General features: G+C 46.5%; 1 protein-coding gene across 4 annotated transcripts; it reads left to right on the top strand.

The window, feature by feature from the left end:
* Positions 1–32: 32 nt before the first annotated feature.
* On the top strand, positions 33–16,994 carry PARK7 (Parkinsonism associated deglycase). Of its 4 annotated transcripts, XR_011535784.1 has the most exons (8): positions 79–308; positions 1,279–1,395; positions 2,744–2,845; positions 5,207–5,266; positions 6,153–6,222; positions 9,765–9,851; positions 11,532–14,301; positions 16,618–16,994. XR_011535784.1 is itself a non-coding variant. In XM_008536468.2 (7 exons), exons 2-7 carry the CDS (start codon positions 1,306–1,308, stop codon positions 16,776–16,778), a joined length of 570 nt encoding a protein of 189 aa, XP_008534690.1. In that variant the 5' UTR covers positions 33–308; positions 1,279–1,305; the 3' UTR covers positions 16,779–16,994. The 4 variants fall into 4 exon arrangements, 2 of the variants coding, with proteins under 2 accessions (XP_008534690.1, XP_008534691.1); XM_008536468.2 differs by lacking the exon at positions 11,532–14,301 and having other exon boundaries at positions 33–308; XR_011535785.1 differs by lacking the exon at positions 2,744–2,845 and having other exon boundaries at positions 83–308.
* Positions 16,995–17,492: the final 498 nt, after the last annotated feature.

The following is a 17,492-nucleotide window of genomic DNA, read 5'->3' as shown; positions in this document are numbered from 1 at the left end:
TGACGTCACGGACGCGAGCGGTGTGCGTCTGCGCAATGCGGGGGGGGGTGGGGAGACCTGAGAGCTCGGGCACCGCGCGTCTGCGCAGTGGGGGACTGGAGAGCCGGGCCGGGCGGCGCGAGTCTGCGCAGTTTAGGGGCGTGAGGGAGGCGGGGAAACGCGCGTCTGCGCAGTGCGGGGCTGAGGGCTGCGACTCGGGCGGTGCGCAGGCGTGGTGCCGTGCCTCCCTGTGTAGGCCGCTTGTGGTTCTGCAGTCCCAGGCGCAGGAGAAGAAGGGTCGCGTCTGTGGGAGGAGAGGCGAGCTTCAGGTCGGGCCTGGGAAGCGCGGCGCGTGCGCAGGCCGTGGCGCTGCGGGCGGCGAGGGGGCGCTGGGCTTCCCGGCTGGACAGCCGGTGGGAGGGCACCACCCTCGGGGCTCCCCGAGCCCGCGCAGACCCGAGCCGGGGCCGTGAGACTGCGGCTTCCAGCTGCCAGCGCAGCAGCGGCTGTAAAGCTTCCAACATCGTGCACGGGGCACCCCGCCAGATTGGAACTGCTGGTTAAGCGTGTGATTGTGGAAGTGGACTTATTAAAATCGATTTTGCATGATCGGCAAACTCCAGAAAATAGTCTAAAAACTATTCAGACCCTGGTTTAGCAGCTCTTGTTTACGATGAGGACTAAGTGTAAAGAGAGAGAATTTGGTCGGGTTGAGTTTGGTGAAGGGAATTCCCGTCTTTCTCCGTTATAAAAAAAAGTGTGCAGATGTTTAGCACTGTTAACTCCCTCCAAATTTTTAGTACCATTATTGGAACTAAAAAAATTCCCTCCAAAAATCTTACAGGCTAATTGCTAAAGACCGTGTATTTTGCTTTTTGCCCATGAAATTGTTGGGTCGTTTCTGTATGAAATAGTGCTTCAAAAAAGACGATTTTTTATCTCCCCGCATTGTGTGAAATTCGAGGTCCATGTACTTGTGTTTTAGGAAACCTCATTTGCGATATATTATTAGAAATTGAATTTTAAGAAACATGGTAAAAGGAAATCTAAACAATACTAACACGCCTTAGCAACCTGTGTTTTCATCTCAAAAGTACAGCGGTTGAAATTGTACTTTGTAAGCCACTATTAACCTAAAATGCTTTTTTCAGCTTCAGTTGTGTTTGTCTATCAGAACCTTTTCCCTGGGAGGCACTTAGTTACTCTGCTTAAAAATGTTCCTCAACTTAAATTTTGGGCCTCTTCCAGGGTTGCAGTGAAAGTGTTTTGAAAATCCTTTTTTCTTTTTCTTTTTTTTAGTAAGTCTTTAAAAAGTGCAACATCAAAATGGCTTCAAAAAGAGCTCTGGTCATCCTGGCTAAAGGGGCAGAAGAGATGGAGACGGTCATCCCTGTAGATGTCATGAGACGAGCTGGAGTAAGTCCCCTGACATTTTCTAGCCCTCCTCCCCTTTACAACATTCTTGGGTTTTTAAAAGTCATTTTGAATAAAACATTCAATGTACTTTGTGAAATATTCAAATGTACACAAAAGTAGAGAGACCATATAACAATAATTACCTATTTATCCGTTGTCCACATGTAACACTTGTTAACATTTTGCCGTATTTCTTTCAGACCCATTTCTTGAAGAACAAATGCTTTAAAGAAGTAAAGCATTGCAAAGCCCTCTTTGTAAATGTCACCAATCCTATTCCCCTTCTTCTGGCCCAGAGATAACTGCTGTCCTCACACTGATGTGTATCCATCCCATGAATGTCTTTAAAGTAGTATTAGACTGTAGTTCTCATTCTGCGTGTCTGTATTATATATCTCTATATCTGTCTGTAACCATAGTGGAGACTTAAATAGCACATACTAGTGGCATTCTAAGCACTTATATAAACTTGTTTAAATGTTACAACAGTCCTATGAGTTATTGCCATTCTCATTTTACAGTTGAAGAAACTGAGGCACAGAGATACCCAATAAAGTGCCCACACTGTAGAGTTAGTGAGTAGAAGAGCTGGTACTCAGACGTGGCACTCTGGCCCTTGAGTCTGTGAACCTGACATTCCTCTGGTTCTCATAAGTGGAGATTTGTGTAGATCCAGTTTGTGTATTTAAAATTGCTGTTTAGTGTTGCACTGTGGGGATATGCCACAATCCATTCTTCTGTTACACTGTTTCATGGCATTACAGTACTGTAATAGTCTTGTGGAAGTTTTTCCAGGCTCTGTGCCTAAAAGTGGAATTGCTAGGCCAAAGGACAGTCCATAATTGGTATTACTAGATTTTGTCAAATGACTCTTCAAGAAGCTACCAACGTGTGGCCCATCAGCATTGTAGGAAAATTCCCCTTTTTCCAGTACCGGCTCTTGGTACTGTCAACTTTGTAAATTTTTGCAAGAAAAAGTAATATATTGCTGTTTTAACTTGCATTTCTGCCTTAAGAAAATACCATAAGGTTTTAATGGCAACAATAATTTTGCAAGATGGATTATTAGTAAGATGATCATGTTTTATTACCCAAACCAGAACACGTGGGGGAAAGGACACTAACCAGACAGGGTGCCAGGACAGCATCTGTACACCAGGACTCTCCCAGGCAAATCGGGACAGACCTAGTTATTAAATATATTTAGCCGACTTATTAGCTTAAAGTCAGCGTGGTTTTGTTACAGTATTTCCTGCCAAGTTATTTTAAAACACAGGACAGCTGTGAAATGTTACTCTAAACTTATGTTTCAGTGTTCTTAAATATCATGATGACATCTTTTCCTTAGATTAAGGTCACCATCGCGGGTCTGGCTGGAAAAGACCCAGTACAGTGTAGTCGAGATGTTGTCATTTGTCCTGATGCCAGTCTGGAAGATGCAAAGAAACAGGTTTGTTCTCCATACTTGGAATTATTCGTTCCTGTGGCTTCTTTATCAGTTTCTTGAAAAGTCTTTTGACTGCCTCTAAGGCTGTGGTGAGCACAGACTTATTTTAAGAAAGTTACTTTGCTTAGATGTCTTCCCCACTAGACGAAGCCCTGGGCAGTTGAGGATTTTGCTTTTCCCACGCTGTGTCCGTGGAACCTGGCAGTTGCCTGATAGCACACGTGCTCAGTGAGGGGGTGGGTGGGTGTGGATGGGGCACTTCATCAGGATTCTTCTGGCTTACGCAGGCAGGCTTGCCTCCTGTTATAACTTGGTTACCTGCTCTGAGAGAAGCAACTGCCACGTTGCCCATTCATTTCTTGTTTTTTATTCAGAAACTGCTCTTTACTTTTTCATTTTCACTGACACAGACGGAGTTGTGTGACTCATTTTATGTGGAACACTCATACTTGATTAGTGGTTGGATTAAGGGAGGAGTAAGAGTTCTACTTAAATTGTGTCGGTTTTTCAGTATCTTTAGAATTACGGTTCTCACCTTTGAGGGTAACCAACACTTTTGGGGATCTGTCAAGAGCTGAGGTCCGTTTCCTCAGAAGCATGCCCGCCCACACACACACAGACACTTTTGCACATGCTTTCACAGGGTTCAGGCTTCCCGGGCCAATGTGACAGGAGTGTGGGCCGTGCCCTTTTGGAACGGAGATGTGGCAGGAGAGGAGGCAGAGCCAGCTCCTGGATGGCCATTTGTGCCCTGCTGGGGAGCCCCAGAGCATGATTCCCCATGCTTGGCTGTCCTCATGCATAGAAAAAAGTGTATCCTTTTCTAGTAAATTCAGGTATTTCAGTGCTACATTGTGGAGAATTCGAATGTTGATAGTGACATAAATTGTTGAAATAGTCTAAATAGTGTGTTAAAAGTGAGAGATAGAAGTAAATATTCCTTCTCTGTTCTTTTTCGTCCTGTGGCATCTGGGTATTTTAGAACAGTAGTTACCTTTTGTGTCTGTTTATTGTTCAGTTCAGATTCTAAAAGTAATGAAAGAAATTCTATACTTAACGTATTTTCTTTTTTTTTTTTAAGATTTTTAAATTTTTCCTTTTTCTCCCCAAAGCCCCCCAGTACATAGTTGTGCATTTTTAGTTGTGGGTCCTTCTAGTTGTGGCATGTGGGACACCACCTCAGCGTGGCCTGATGAGTGGGGCCGTGTCTGTGCCCAGGATTCGAACCGGCGAAACCCTGGGCTGCCAAAGCGGAGCACTTAACCACTCGGCCATGGGGCCGGTCCCCATATTTTCTTTTTAGTTTTTAGTTAGGCTTGGTTTTAAAGCAACAGGATGGGGGCTGGCCCAGTGGCACAGCGGTTAAGTTTGCATGTTCCGATTCTTGGTGGCCCTGGGTTCATCGCTTTGGATCCTGGGTGTGGACATGGCTCCGCTTGGCAAGCACCATGCTGTGGTGGGCGTCCCACATATAAAGTAGAGGAAGATGGGCACAGATGTTAGCTCAGGGCCAGTCTTCCTCAGCAAAATGAGGAGGATTAGCAGTAGTTAGCTCAGGGCTAATCTTCCTCAAAAATAAAAAGAAAACAGAATGTTTGTAGTCTTTAAAAGTAATTCTAAATAGTATATGTTGCACTAAGTATGTACTAAATTTTTATTTTGTAATTTTCTTATTATTTAAAACTTTAACTTCTTAAAGGATTGTTAAACCAATTTCCGTTTTGTAATTTCAGCAAGCTTGAAATCATTAGATGATGATGATGATGATGTTTTGGTGTTTGAGATACTAAAGTATTGTGTTATTTTTCTCTCCGAAGTTCCATTTTTCATAAAGTTAAAATTTTTTTTCTGTGCCTTTTACTTAAAATTTGTTTTTCTTTTGATTGTTTTTCATTACTATGTACATTCTTGTTGAAAGATAATTTATACAGAATAGACATACATGAAGTCAAAATGCTAAATGTCCCCTCTCATTCTCCCGCTGCCTCCATCCCACACTGCCACCCATTAGCAGTAGGGGTCTCCTTTGTCTGTCAGGATCTGTATATGCAGACACGTGGGGGACTTGTATGTGTAATATATACATGTATCTACGTATACGTGCATTTGTTTTTATAACAATGAGATCATGCTACACCTACCATTCTGCAAGATGGACATCTTTTCATGTTTCTATATACAGATTTTCTGCATATTTTGCACTTATGACAACATTCCGTCATAGTGGTACACCGTAATTTATTTAGCTGTTCTTTGAACAGTTTTTGCCATGACTCTCATTTAAAATACGAAAGTATTATTGGACTATCACTTTAATGCACTTTTCAAATGAAGTGTTTTCACTTTTTTTTTTAACTGTTACAGGGACCTTATGACGTAGTGGTTCTGCCAGGAGGTAATCTGGGTGCGCAGAATTTATCTGAGGTAAAAACTGCATAAAGTATTTCAGCATCTGCTTGTGTTCTCTTGCTTTTGTTATTGAAATGTTTCAGAAAGGTGGCTGTGAATAAAATAGGAACAGGTGAAATTAACAAAATAGTGTTCTAGCTTAATTAAAAAAAAATTCTAATAACATTTACTGTAGGAGTAAGCTGAATTGGTGGAACAATTATTTATGAACAGATTCAGTGAATCGAGTCCAAAAAGACTGCTTTTTTTTTCCTGCAGCAGCAGCAGAATGACCTAATTTTGTGTTTTATGAAGGATTAAGCATAGAAAGATAAGAGATTGGCTGTCCACTCACCAGTCGGGGTTGCGAGGGTTGCAGGGGCCAGAGCTGCCAGTTTGAATGAAAAATGGCCTCAAAGGAAGCCACTGCTGCTTCATCTGAAGTGTTATGTGAGGAGTCGGCCTGCAGGAAGAAGGTGGGGGAAGGGCCCCGCAGACAGAAGCTCATGAAGCTTCCAGTCAGGTCGAATCACACATTTGGGACCCCAGACTCTGTTCCTGACTCTGCCATCTGAAAACAGCCGAAATGCCGCATTCCCTCCCTTCTGTTTCTTTCTCCCTGGAGTCCAAAATGGCAAGGGTCAACGTGCCCAAGGGAAATTGCTTTTCTCATCTCATCTTTAAACATCTTTAGGAAAAGGATGCTTTTCTCTTACAATAAAGTCCTTGATTGGGTTTAAGAACGTACAAAACATTATAAATTTGATAATTTTTGTATTGATGATTTAGAAATATCGTTGAAGAATAGTCAGATTGAAGATCGTGTGGTTTACGCTAAAATCAGATTCTACCAAAGTTTCTAGCCAGAAATTGGCTTGTGGCTTAATGATAACTTGGTGTGTTTTTGGTTTTCTTTGAATAGTCTGCTGCTGTTAAAGAGATACTGAAGGAACAAGAAAAGAGGAAAGGCCTCATAGCCGCCATCTGTGCAGGTAATGTCAGAACCAGCCTGTGTTAAAATGTGGTGTTGGTTTTTTCAAAAAATATGTGACGGGGTAGTCTGTAATCATAAGGTTTTGTTCCACATACTTCTTCCCCTTCATAAGGCACAAAGGGCGTCTGTATTGATGTTTTTAGTTTGGGTGGCATGAAGTTGCTGTCGTTTCAGAAATGAGTCCAGTTGTTCTGTTTTCTGCTTCTCCGTGCCTTTGGTCTACATTCTATGAAACTTAGTGTTTTCCATGTTTAGTTGACCTCGGAGGAAATAAGACCCTCTGGAATTCAGAAACAGCTTGTTCCAGCAAATCTCTGTGCCAGAAAGTATTTGTGCCAGCACGCAGTCAGCAAGAATCAGTCAGACATAAACATTGCAGCTCTGCCCTGTGCTTGCCCTGGCTTCCAAGGCCTCGGGGTGCTTTCCATCTGATCTCCAGTGTGGAGCGCTGGGCCTTAGGCATTCTGCTGTCTGCCACAGGATTTAGAAGAAGGTCATTGGTGCTGTGTAGATGTCCTCATGTCTTTGAAATTTAGTAGTATTTTGTTTTCTGATACCGTTTTTAAATCCATTCTTGTTGCTCTAATGTCATATGATGTTCTGCCATCTTGCACTTTTTCCCTAGCGTCATTTTGGCCGGTGTCTTCCTTGCTACAGATCTTTATTAAATGTCTGTCAAAAGAGCAAATAAATAAACGAATGGATGGGTGAGTGGTTTGATGAAATGACATGTTGATGTTTTGTTTCCTACAGTAGACTCTAGAAGTACAGCCTAGGGATCCTGGGGACTCTGCTTCAGAGCAGTGGTTCTCAGAGTTCTTTCAAAGGGCTCGTAAGGTCAAAGCAGATGCTACTAAGGCGTTGTTTGCCTTTTTCCTCCTCGTTCTCACAAGAGTGACATGAGAGTGTGGCAGTGCCGGCATTCGGGCATGGTGTGTGTGCTCTAGTATTCTACATAGTAAAAATCTCCCAGTTTTGATTTCTAACTTGGCAGTTGGTAGGTGTAATCCACATAAAAGCTAAAGAGGTGCGAGGACCCGAATGTTTGAGAACTGCTGCATTAGAGCCGGGGAGGGACCCAGGGACCCACCGCCCCGACAGGCCCTGTCCTTGGGGTCCGGTCCACACTAGTGTCTTCGCCTGCCCTGGGGGTGCGGGGATTTCCCTCTGCAGAGGTCGCCGTGGCCCAGCAGCTGCACCCCTTGGGGAGGGAGCCTCAGATCCAGTAGTCGTACAGTCGTCCTGCCCCCCATTCTTAGGTCTCTCACCAAAGGAAGAAAGGAAGGGTTTGGGCTGGCTTTGTTCCTTTCTGACTGCTGAAAGTAAACACCACGTCAGTGTGTCCTCTGTGTCACTAAGTTAGCACAACTTATCAGCCACATCTGATCACTGTTGTGCTAGGCGAGCTGGAATGCCAAGCTCGGGAACTCAGGCCTTAGCGTCGTTTAAATCGACATTAAAAATAAACACACTCTAACGATGTGTTTGTGTTGTTGAACATCCTGCACTGCGCTTCTGGTTCCTGCAAAAAGTAGGAAGAAGTGCAATAAGAAATAAGATGATTCTTAAGTGCTGTGGTTAGGAATCGGGAACTGTTGATTGAACCGAAAGAATATTAACTTTGCCCCTAACATTGAGTGAGTGAGAAATTGGAAGAGACTATTCTGAGCAGAAAATAAAATGAGATTCCCCCTGGGCGGGGGAGAGGGAAGGAAGCCTGGAGGGAAAGGAGCCAGCAGTCGTCAGGTGCCTGGGGCTAGGACACCTGGAGGGGCTGGGGGTGGCCCTGCTGTCCTTCCTCTAAGTGACCGCACGGTGGCGCTGTTGGCTTTGTCCTCGTGGCTGCCCAAGGGGATTCTGTCCCCTGTGGCCTCTGCTCCCACGCAGAGCTGCATCCCTGCTGGGACTCGGCCAAGCCTCATCCGCCAGGTTCAGGCAGTGGGAGGAGTGAAGTGTCTCCTCTCCAGTCTTCCAAATAGGTTTCTGAAGCCCCAGAAAGCAGTAATTATGAGCTTACCACCACGAGTGAGTAAGTTCATCAGTAGATTCCTACAGTCAACTCAGAAATCCACTAACATTACTGTGGGCCGCAGTTTGATGACCTGAAGGGAGCAGGTGCAATCGCGGTCCTCACTGCACGACCATCTCTTGAGGTTTGCTTTAAAGTATAAGATGACATGGGTGATTATTTCTTATTTCCTAACATCTTACAAAATAAGAAGACTAATACATGAATCCATTCAAATAAAAATTGAGTGACAGTTATTCATTTTTATGTAACTCCTTTTCCCTTGGAGTCAGGCTGAACAGTGGAAGGTCAGTGGAGCGAGTGCCGAGCTTTGCTGGAGCTGAAGTGTGGGGCCCTGTCCCAGGCCTCCTCGCCCTGGCAACGTGGAAGGCGAAGGGCTGTTCTAAAGCACGTTCCTGCAGGTGTGACATGAAGCCTTAGAAAGTGTTTTTTTGTGGTTTAGAGAAAAAAAGGTAGACTAACTACTTTTTAAAAAGTTTTAGGTTAATATAATAAAGGTATAAAACCTTGATTTTAGTTCTTATTTGAGGACCATTACATACAAAATATGCTTGCGATTATCAGTGAATTGACCATTTTCAGCGAATACATTTAGATAAAAATCTCAAGTTAGCAACCGCATGTTTTTAAAACTTCATTTTAAAAGGGAAGAATAGTGGATCACAAACTGACACTTGCGCTTGGTTCTTCTCTTAAGTAGTTTTAGGGGCCGGCCCCGTGGCCGAGTGGTTAGGTTTGCGCGCTCCGCTTCAGCGGCCCAGGGTTTCACTGGTTCAGATCCTGGACAACGACGTGGCACCACGCTGAGGTGGTGTCCCACATGCTGCAACTAGAAGGACCCACAACTAAAAAAATATACAACTGTGTGTTGGGGGGACTTGGGGAGAAAAAGCAGGGGGAAAAGAAGGTAGTTTTAATCAAGAAACTCTAGTGCCTTTGTATCTCAGGCTTGTAGGCATTTCACAAATATCTCCTTCAGGGCTGGACGCTGTCCTCTTCATTTTGATAACCTTCTACCTGGTGTGTTTGGATGGATGAATGGATGAGCGCTCATTGTTCATTTTCAAGTAGAATATAAAATTAGCCTGTGAGACAGCAGTCGAGTCCAGAGGTTTGGAGAGTGCCAGGTGCCTCTAATGCGTAACTGCAGCTTTTATTTGCTAAGAGTAAGGCAAGCCCTCAGTGGTGCCCCCTCCTTTGCACCCCTGACATCCTCGCTGCCTGCTCCTCGGGGCCACAGCCTGTTTATCTGTATACTTGGATATCAAGCTGGATCTTTCTGAGTAAATGTTGTTGAAGTATTTTGAGTTTGTACATTTTTGCCAGATGTGCTCAGCAGATGGTTTATTATAGACATTTTACCTCTCATACCAAGAAGTATTTAATTTCAGAATCATAAGTATATTTTAGGTAAGAGCCTCCTGATTTTGAGGAATACTTTTCTGTTGCAATTTTTAAAACGCGGGTTTTCCATATCTCCACGTAAATCTTTCTATTAATCGTCTTTTTAGGTCCTACGGCTCTCTTGGCTCATGAAATAGGTTTTGGAAGCAAAGTTACAACACACCCACAGGCTAAGGACAAGATAATGAATGGAAGTAAGTATATGCTTATATTTTCATGTTGAAAAGCTCTCATTTAGCATTGTTTTCCACTCAGTATAATCTAATCCGTAGAGATCCTGTGTGGCTTGAGGTGTGGCGTGTCCCTCGCTCTCTTTGCACGTGTTTCACTAGACGGGGGAGCTGACGTGGGGTGGAGAGGTGGTGTGTGCCTGTGTCTGTACCCTGATGGGCGGCGTAGCGGCTACGCCGGAGGCCAGCCAGACTCCTGATTGTCAGAGATGGAAGTGATTGCGAAATGTCAGTTAACTAGTATCCTTACTAAAGGCTTTGCCGGTGCCCTGAGGGTAAATTTGAAACCTCGACAGCAGTTTCAGAAAGTGCCCTTTTGCCCACAGTCCGGAGTGCAGTGAGCAGTGCTCGCTGCCTTCAGAGAAGGCCTAGGTGGCAGGGCTGTTGGCTTCGGTGACTTGTTTCTTTCATAAATATCAGCTAGACCTTTAACTTTTTTTAGATTAGCCCTGAGCTAACATCTGCCAATCCCCCTCTGTGCTGAGGAAGTCTGGCCCTGAGCTAACATCCGTGCCCATCTTCCTCTACTTTATGTGTGGAATGCCTGTCATACCTTGGCTTGCCAAGTGGTGCCATGTCCACACCCGGGATCCAAACTGGCGAACCCCGAGACGCCAAGAAGCAGAACGTGTGAACTTAACTGCTGCGCCACTGGGCTGGCCCTGACCTTTAACTTTTATTAACTTATTTTTATAAGAAAAGTTTCTATTCATGGTAAAAAAAATGCAAACAGTATAGAAGGCGGTGAAATAATTAATATTCCTCTTCTCCAACTTCCCTCCTTTGTATTTTTCAGAGATGACTTCTGTTAAAAGCTTCTTGTGTAATTTTAGAATTTTCTCTCTACGTACTCATTGTCCTTCATAGTGTAATATTTTTACTCAAATGAGATCTAAATACATTGCTCTGCAGTTTGCTTATTTCACCTATTTTTTTTTTTGTAATTTATCAAATATTTGTCTAATTCTCTTGTGTTGCTCCTTATTTGGAGGCTGTAAAAGAAGCATGGCATCGTCTCTGTCCTCTGGGAGTTAACAGCTTGCAGAGATGTATACATCAAATTTAAAAATACAGGGCAGCCTATAATTAACAGAAAAACCGTGAAACCAAGCACCTGCACGTACAGCTGTGTGGTAATGGCTGCTTCCTCGGTGGCAGCTCCTGCTGCTCAGCGGGACATTCTGAGCGCCAGCCAGGTCGTGCCTTTGGTCAGGCAGGTGGCACCTTCCTCTGCCATCTGTCCCTGGAGTGCATGTAACAGAGAGGCAGAGACCTGGGACTTGCAAAGAGAAAGAGAAATCACACTAGTGTGGGTAATTGCAAGAGCATCAGCGGTTTCCAGTCAGAAGCCAAAAGTGGTTCAACCAGCGTTCAGCCAGTGAGGAAACTGAGTGGCTAGCTCTGCATAGAACATGAGCCACCCAGAGACCAGTGAATAAACAGAAAGTCAAATGATAGTAACTAGTCTGATTTGAAGACACCTGTGCAATGGGAACATTTTCTCCCCCTCAGTCCTGCTCTCTGCTTATTCTGAACTAAAACAAAACGTAGGACAGTTATGTTGTCTTTTCACAGTAAAGTAAAATGATGCATTTTTCATTATATTACTTTTTTAAGAAAATTAATAGACCTTATTTTTTTTAGCAGTTTTAGGTTCACAGCAGAATTCAGCAGAAAGTACAGCTTTCCCGTATACCCCCTGTACCCGCACATGTGCAGTCTCCTCCCCACCAGCTTCTGTCGCTGCACCAGGTGGATGTGTTACAGTTGGTGAACCTGCGTTGACATGTCACCAGCACCCAAAGTCTGTAGTTTACGTTAGAGTTCACTCTTGGTGTTGGACATTCTGCATATTCTTAAATTTGATCCACAGTAGTATTTTCTTGAAAATTTATAATTTTATTGTAGTTGTTAGAAAGATACTAGATTGTCAATAAAAACATCTGTGTGAAAATTGATTTTAAAAAAAGGCTCTGGCTTCTGGGCATTTTTTAGTATAGGCATCGCATTTACTCTGAGCCATGGAGAGGTTTTGGACGGTGGGAAGGAGCGGGCTCAGGTTCCTTGAGTAGTTGTGGTGTGTTAGCAGGAAGACCCCAGTAGAACACACTCCTGTGTTATCTGAAGGTGTGTCTCTTGTGTCTGTTTTCTTGTAATGCCCCAGGAACACTGAGGTTGATCAGGAAGAGAAAAAGATGAGACTGTGACCCCTCAGGTGTTTGCGTAGTACGTTCACATGCGTTATTTCCACGGCAGCCCGCAGTCCCTACTGCCTGGTAAGGTGGGTGCTGACTTCACCGATGGGGCAGCGGAGGCTCAGGAAGGCGAGGCCACTAGCCCAGGATCTGGCCGGAACCCAGGCCCAGCCTCTGTCCTTGTCAGGTTCCCACATACAGTTAAGTTACCAGGCATCAAATTTAGTCAATAAGTCCTATTTTGAGAAAAAATGTTTGAAATGTCTGCCCCTTCAGAGCATTCTGAGACGTGGAGCTGTGATCGCTTCTGGGCATCTGGTCCCGTGAGGCCCTTCTGCTTGTCCTCATCCTGAGCTTGATAGGTCAGGGTGACATTGTCCCCTGAGATGAGCAGGCCAGTCTGAAGGGCTGTCCTGCCATTTCTCAGTGTTTACTGTAAGTGAGTTGTGACTTTCGTGGTTTTTTCAGTTCTCATTTGTCCATTGTTTTAGTAGGCATCTGAATGCCTGGTCACATAGATGAGTAGTGAGGAGCAGGGTCTCGAGCCAGACAATGTGGCTGTGGCTCCCAACTCCCCACTCACTCTGTGACTGTGGGCAGGTTCCTTAACCTCTCTGAGCCTCAGTTTCCTCGTCTGTCATCTGAGGATAACAGTAGCGCCTGCCTCAGGGTTGTTGACAGGCTCAGTGAGTTAATATGTGAAACACACTAGAACACTGCTTGGCGTGCAGCCCGTGCTGGAGAACGGCGGGCTGGTTGGTGCCCAGCTCTGGGCCAAGTGCTGGGAACACGGCAGTGAACGGGCTGCCCTCCACTGGCCACTGTCCCTGCTCATACCACCACTTCGTACTGGTGTTTGGCTTGATTGATTCCCACGATAGCCCTTTGGGGCTGGTATCATCCCCATTTTACAGACGAGGAAAGTGAGGCTCAGAGGTCGGACAGTTCCTAAATGACAGACCTGGGGTTTGAACCCCGCTGCTGTGCTGGAGGGTGGGGGTCAGCGACTCTCCTTAAGGGGCCGGGTAGTAACAGCTCGGGCTTTCCGGGCCTTCGGGTCTGGCAGCTCCTCAGCTGCAGCTCTAAGGAGCCACAGACCAGGAGCTGACGTGTGCGCCTGCCGGACGACCCCCGCTTGCTGACCCCTTGCCCCTGGCCTCACCACTTGCTTTGTCTCTGAAGAGACTTCCCGGATTTGGGTGTTTGTATAAAGTGAAAAGAAGTTAATGCCTCGTGCCCAATGGCACGTGGGGTGTAAATTTGCTGAGTTCCTGAGTCCCATCCGCTGCTGTGTGCGGCGCCCTTGCTGGTGGGCTGCGCATGCGTGGTCTTTCTTCGCCATCGCCACTAGGTGGAGGTAGTCGATCGGGGTGGACCTTTTGTTCTTCCTGGTTGAAATTTTGAAAACTCTGGACCTTCTTTAACCAGTTGAAGCTCTGTTGGCAGTATTTTACCCACAAAGAGCTTGTTACGTGAACTGTTCAGAATGGTGCCTCGCGCTGCCCGGTCCAGGCAGTTGGTCTCAGCGCTGAAGACCCGGCCCAGCCGGTTTTCTAGTTGAGCATTTAAAATTATCTCAGCCTGGCTTATCCATCAGTAAATGAGGCTGGATTATGAAAACCTTTTCCCCTCAAACCAGGGACCTCTTTTCCTCTACAATGGTGTAACTAGGAAATTTTTGATGTACTGTATTCGGTTATTTCAGTGGGTGCCTTGGTTTTTAATGAGGACAGTAAGATGTATACTGTGGTTTTGTTTATCCCCTTTGAAAGGACATCAATATGTGGTCTCTAAAGATCATTCATACAGCAGAAGGATGTTGCTTCTGCTTTAAGGGGGTCATTAGGTGATTTTTTATTTTTCAAGGTTGGCCCTGAGCTAACATCTGTTGCCACTCTTTTTTTTTTCCCTCCTCCTTCTCCCCAGAGCCCCCCCAGTACATAGTAGTATACTGTAGTTGTAGGTTCTTCTGGTTTTGCTATGTGGGACACCTCCTCAGCATGGCCTGATGAGCGGTGCCATGTCCGAGACCAGGCTCTGAACTGGCAAAACTCTGGGCCGCCAAAGTGGAGTGCGCAAACTTAACCACTCGGTCCCAGGGCCGGCCCCATGTGATTTTTTTTTAATGTATCTGTTAAACAGGCATTTCCTGAACACTTTCTTAGGCTCTGGCAACCGAAAGAGGACCAAGACAGAGCCGTGCCCTCAGGCATCCTCAGGTTGGTGGGGGACACTGGTGTGGCCTCACTGAATTTAGGGGTGGGGAAGAAAGGTGGTCAGAGGTGGTGTGTGTGCCTGACTCAACTTGCAGTGACAGGGTGTCGCAAGAGGAACCTCGTCGGCCTTAACCCCTCCCCCAAATTTGTTTGTCCTTCACGTCCATGATGAGTGGCAACATCACCCACCCAGTTGCCTGGGACAGACAGCCGGGAGTCATCCTTGACGCCTGCCCACGGCCCGCCCTTCACCAGGTTCCGGCAATCTTATCTCTAAGACACATCTCCAACCTCCATTTCCCGCCTACTGCCACTGTCCCCATCCAGGTCACCGTCCGAGCGCCCACCTGGACAGCAGGTTCTTTTCTGTCTCCCTTCGGGTTCCTTCCAGGCCAGCCTCTGTGCAGGCCAGACCCAGGGGGCTTGCACACTGTGACGTGGAGTTGAGTCACCATTAGGTGCTGGAGAAATTTGGCGGAGGGGAGAGAGCTGAGTATGCTCTGAGTTACACTTGGGCAAGGTTCCTGTTTTGGGGGTGCTGAGCATGGAGTGGAGGGGGGAGAGCCAGAAGGAAGGGCTGTAACGCAGACATCCTGCTGTAAGGTGGTGGACGCGGAGAGCAGAGAACGGGAAACGTTCATCCGTTCCTTCACCTGATCCCTGGGGACGCCTCCTGGGTGCTGTCAGTTTTCTAGGCCAGACAGGGGCAGATGAAGGCCCAGCCTTTTAAAGAGTAGACAGTAAACACGGAGACAGATTGTTTACAGATTGTGTCACTGCCGGGGGCGGGGGGGGGGGGGGGGGGGCAGGGCGGGCTGTGATCGAGTGACTTGGTTTAGAGAGGGCGGTCACAGATAACGTCTCTGAGGGGTTGGTGCTGATGCTGAAACCAAGGGTGAAGAGCTGAGAAGAGTTTCCTGGGCAGAGGGAGCAGCCTGCGCAGCTCTTCCTGGGGCAGGAAGGGTGATGTGCTCAGTGACCGAGAGCTCCAGGTGGGAGAGGGTGGGGACAAGCTGGGGTGGGCGGAGGCCAGGTCCCGTGGGGTCCTGCTGCACCATGAGGAGTTGGAGCCTGGTTCTGTGTTCAGTGGGAGGTTGATGGCTGCCTGGTGTGGGCTGAGAGCCTGAGGAGACCCCAGGCCAGAGACATGCCCAGAAGCCGTGTCATTTCCTAAATGTGAGTATAGGAAATGCACATTCTCGTTACTCTATTTGCAAACACACAGCTAGTTGGGGACGCAGGAGTCACCCCGCCCGTGGGAAATGAATGCGGCTCTCCCTCTCCCCCCGCCATATGTTATGTGTGACTTTCGTTTGTTTTTGAGACAGCAGAGAGCGCGTGCCCCCTAGTCTGCCCAAACAGGTTGTTTCTACCTTCAACACCGTTCCACCCTCAGGCTCCTTCCCCTCAGCATTTTGTAGGGAAGGAAAGATAATTTTCTCTCTACCCTTCTGAGTTCTTGGCTGAGACCCTTGTAATAGAAGACAGATCAACAAGAGGAAAAGACAGGGAAGTTCATTAACATCTGTACCTAACGTTTTCATGGGAGAGACCCAGGGAGGCATGAGGAGCTCCCTGAGGGGCTTGGAATTCAGACTCAGCACCAGCTTTGTAGGGAGGGGGGAGCCAGGCCTCTGGAGGGTGAAGGATTTGTCGGGAAGGTGAATGGGCCCTCAGAGAACAGATGGGAGGAATGACAGTTTGAGACAAAGTTTGTCTGGGTGTGGTGTTGCCTCTGGTTTCCTCTCCTGTGACAAGAGTCCCTCCTGCCAGTTGATGAAACTCTGGGAGGAGATCTGTGACAACTGATCCCTTGGAGGCTCTGTCTTCAGGCAGATAAGGTGCCTTCAGCTCAAAATAATCCGTCTGCCGAAGCTACATGTTCGGCGGTGGCGTGTCCTGAACTCCTGCAGTCGGATTTTGGGGCGGCATGTTCCCTTCCGTTCATGGAATTGACACTTGAGCATTCGTTGTATGATAGAAATGTGACTGATTAGCATGCATTCCGACCTCTCCCTCGTCACCGTCGAGGTCTAACGCAGCAGCATTAGCTTAGTGTATTTATTGGTTCCGTCTAAACAGGTGTAGTTTCTCTGGTGCTTCACAGACCGCAGCTTCTTTACTGTCTTCGTGCTGTGTGTGGAACAGCTTGAAGTGCCCAGTGGATGTTGGAACGGCCGGCCACAGGGTGGGTGGTTGGTTGGTTTGAGTTTCTCTGAGCCCAGTAACATGCAGTAACAGGGACTTGAACTGCTGAATGATGCTTCTTGTCCAGCGTAGCCCATTAGGATGTAACCCTTTTTTATTTTTACATCGAAGGTCATTACAGCTACTCTGAGAACCGCGTGGAGAAGGACGGCCTGATCCTCACCAGCCGAGGGCCTGGAACCAGCTTTGAGTTCGCTCTGGCCATCGTCGAGGCGCTGAGCGGCAAGGAGGTGGCTGACCAAGTGAAGGCTCCCCTTGTTCTCAAAGATTAGAGCAGAAATATTTGAAAACGGGTCAGAGAACTGGGCCGTCTGTCATCCCTTCTCGCCATGTTCCCTGTAAACACAATGGGTGGTTAACGTGCGGAGAAGCCGTCGTCACTGCCCTCGTGACGTTTAGTTGTGAAGTGACAGCCACACAGATTCCTGGACCTGCAGTTGTGTCCCCACATTTCTGAATGCGGAATAAACAGCACATTTAGCAAACTACTAATTGGTCCTCCTTTTGTCTCCCGTTTCTCTTGTGAAACCACATTCCTTATGAGCTTCTTTTGCAGCTCCTGACTGTTGATAGAGCGACTGAAATAAGTAAGCAGTGAGCACATTTTACACAGCAAGGAGGAAAAGCATAAAAACAAAGATTTAGGAGGCTTGTGGATTCCCTACCTTCATTAACTGTAGCTTTTTTTTTTTTTTTGAGCGAGATTCACCCTGAGCTAACATCCATTGCTCTTTTTTTGCTTGAGGAAGATTATCCTTGAGCTAACATCAGTGTCAGTCTTCCTGTACTTTGCATGTGGGACACCGCCACAGCATGGCTGATGAGTGGAGTACGTCCGCACCTAGGATCAGAACCTGTGAACCCGGGCTGCTGAAGCGAAGCACTCAGAACTTGAACCACTCGGCCACAGGGCCAGCCCCACATTAACTGTATCTTTAATGTGCTATTAAAAAATACCAATAAACTTGGCTGCAATGGTGAATTTT

This window comes from Equus przewalskii, chromosome 2 (genome assembly GCF_037783145.1).
Source record: "Equus przewalskii isolate Varuska chromosome 2, EquPr2, whole genome shotgun sequence".
Lineage (NCBI taxonomy): Eukaryota > Metazoa > Chordata > Mammalia > Perissodactyla > Equidae > Equus > Equus przewalskii.
Note: the sequence above shows the minus strand (reverse complement) of the source record. Positions and strands in the feature narration are given on the sequence as shown.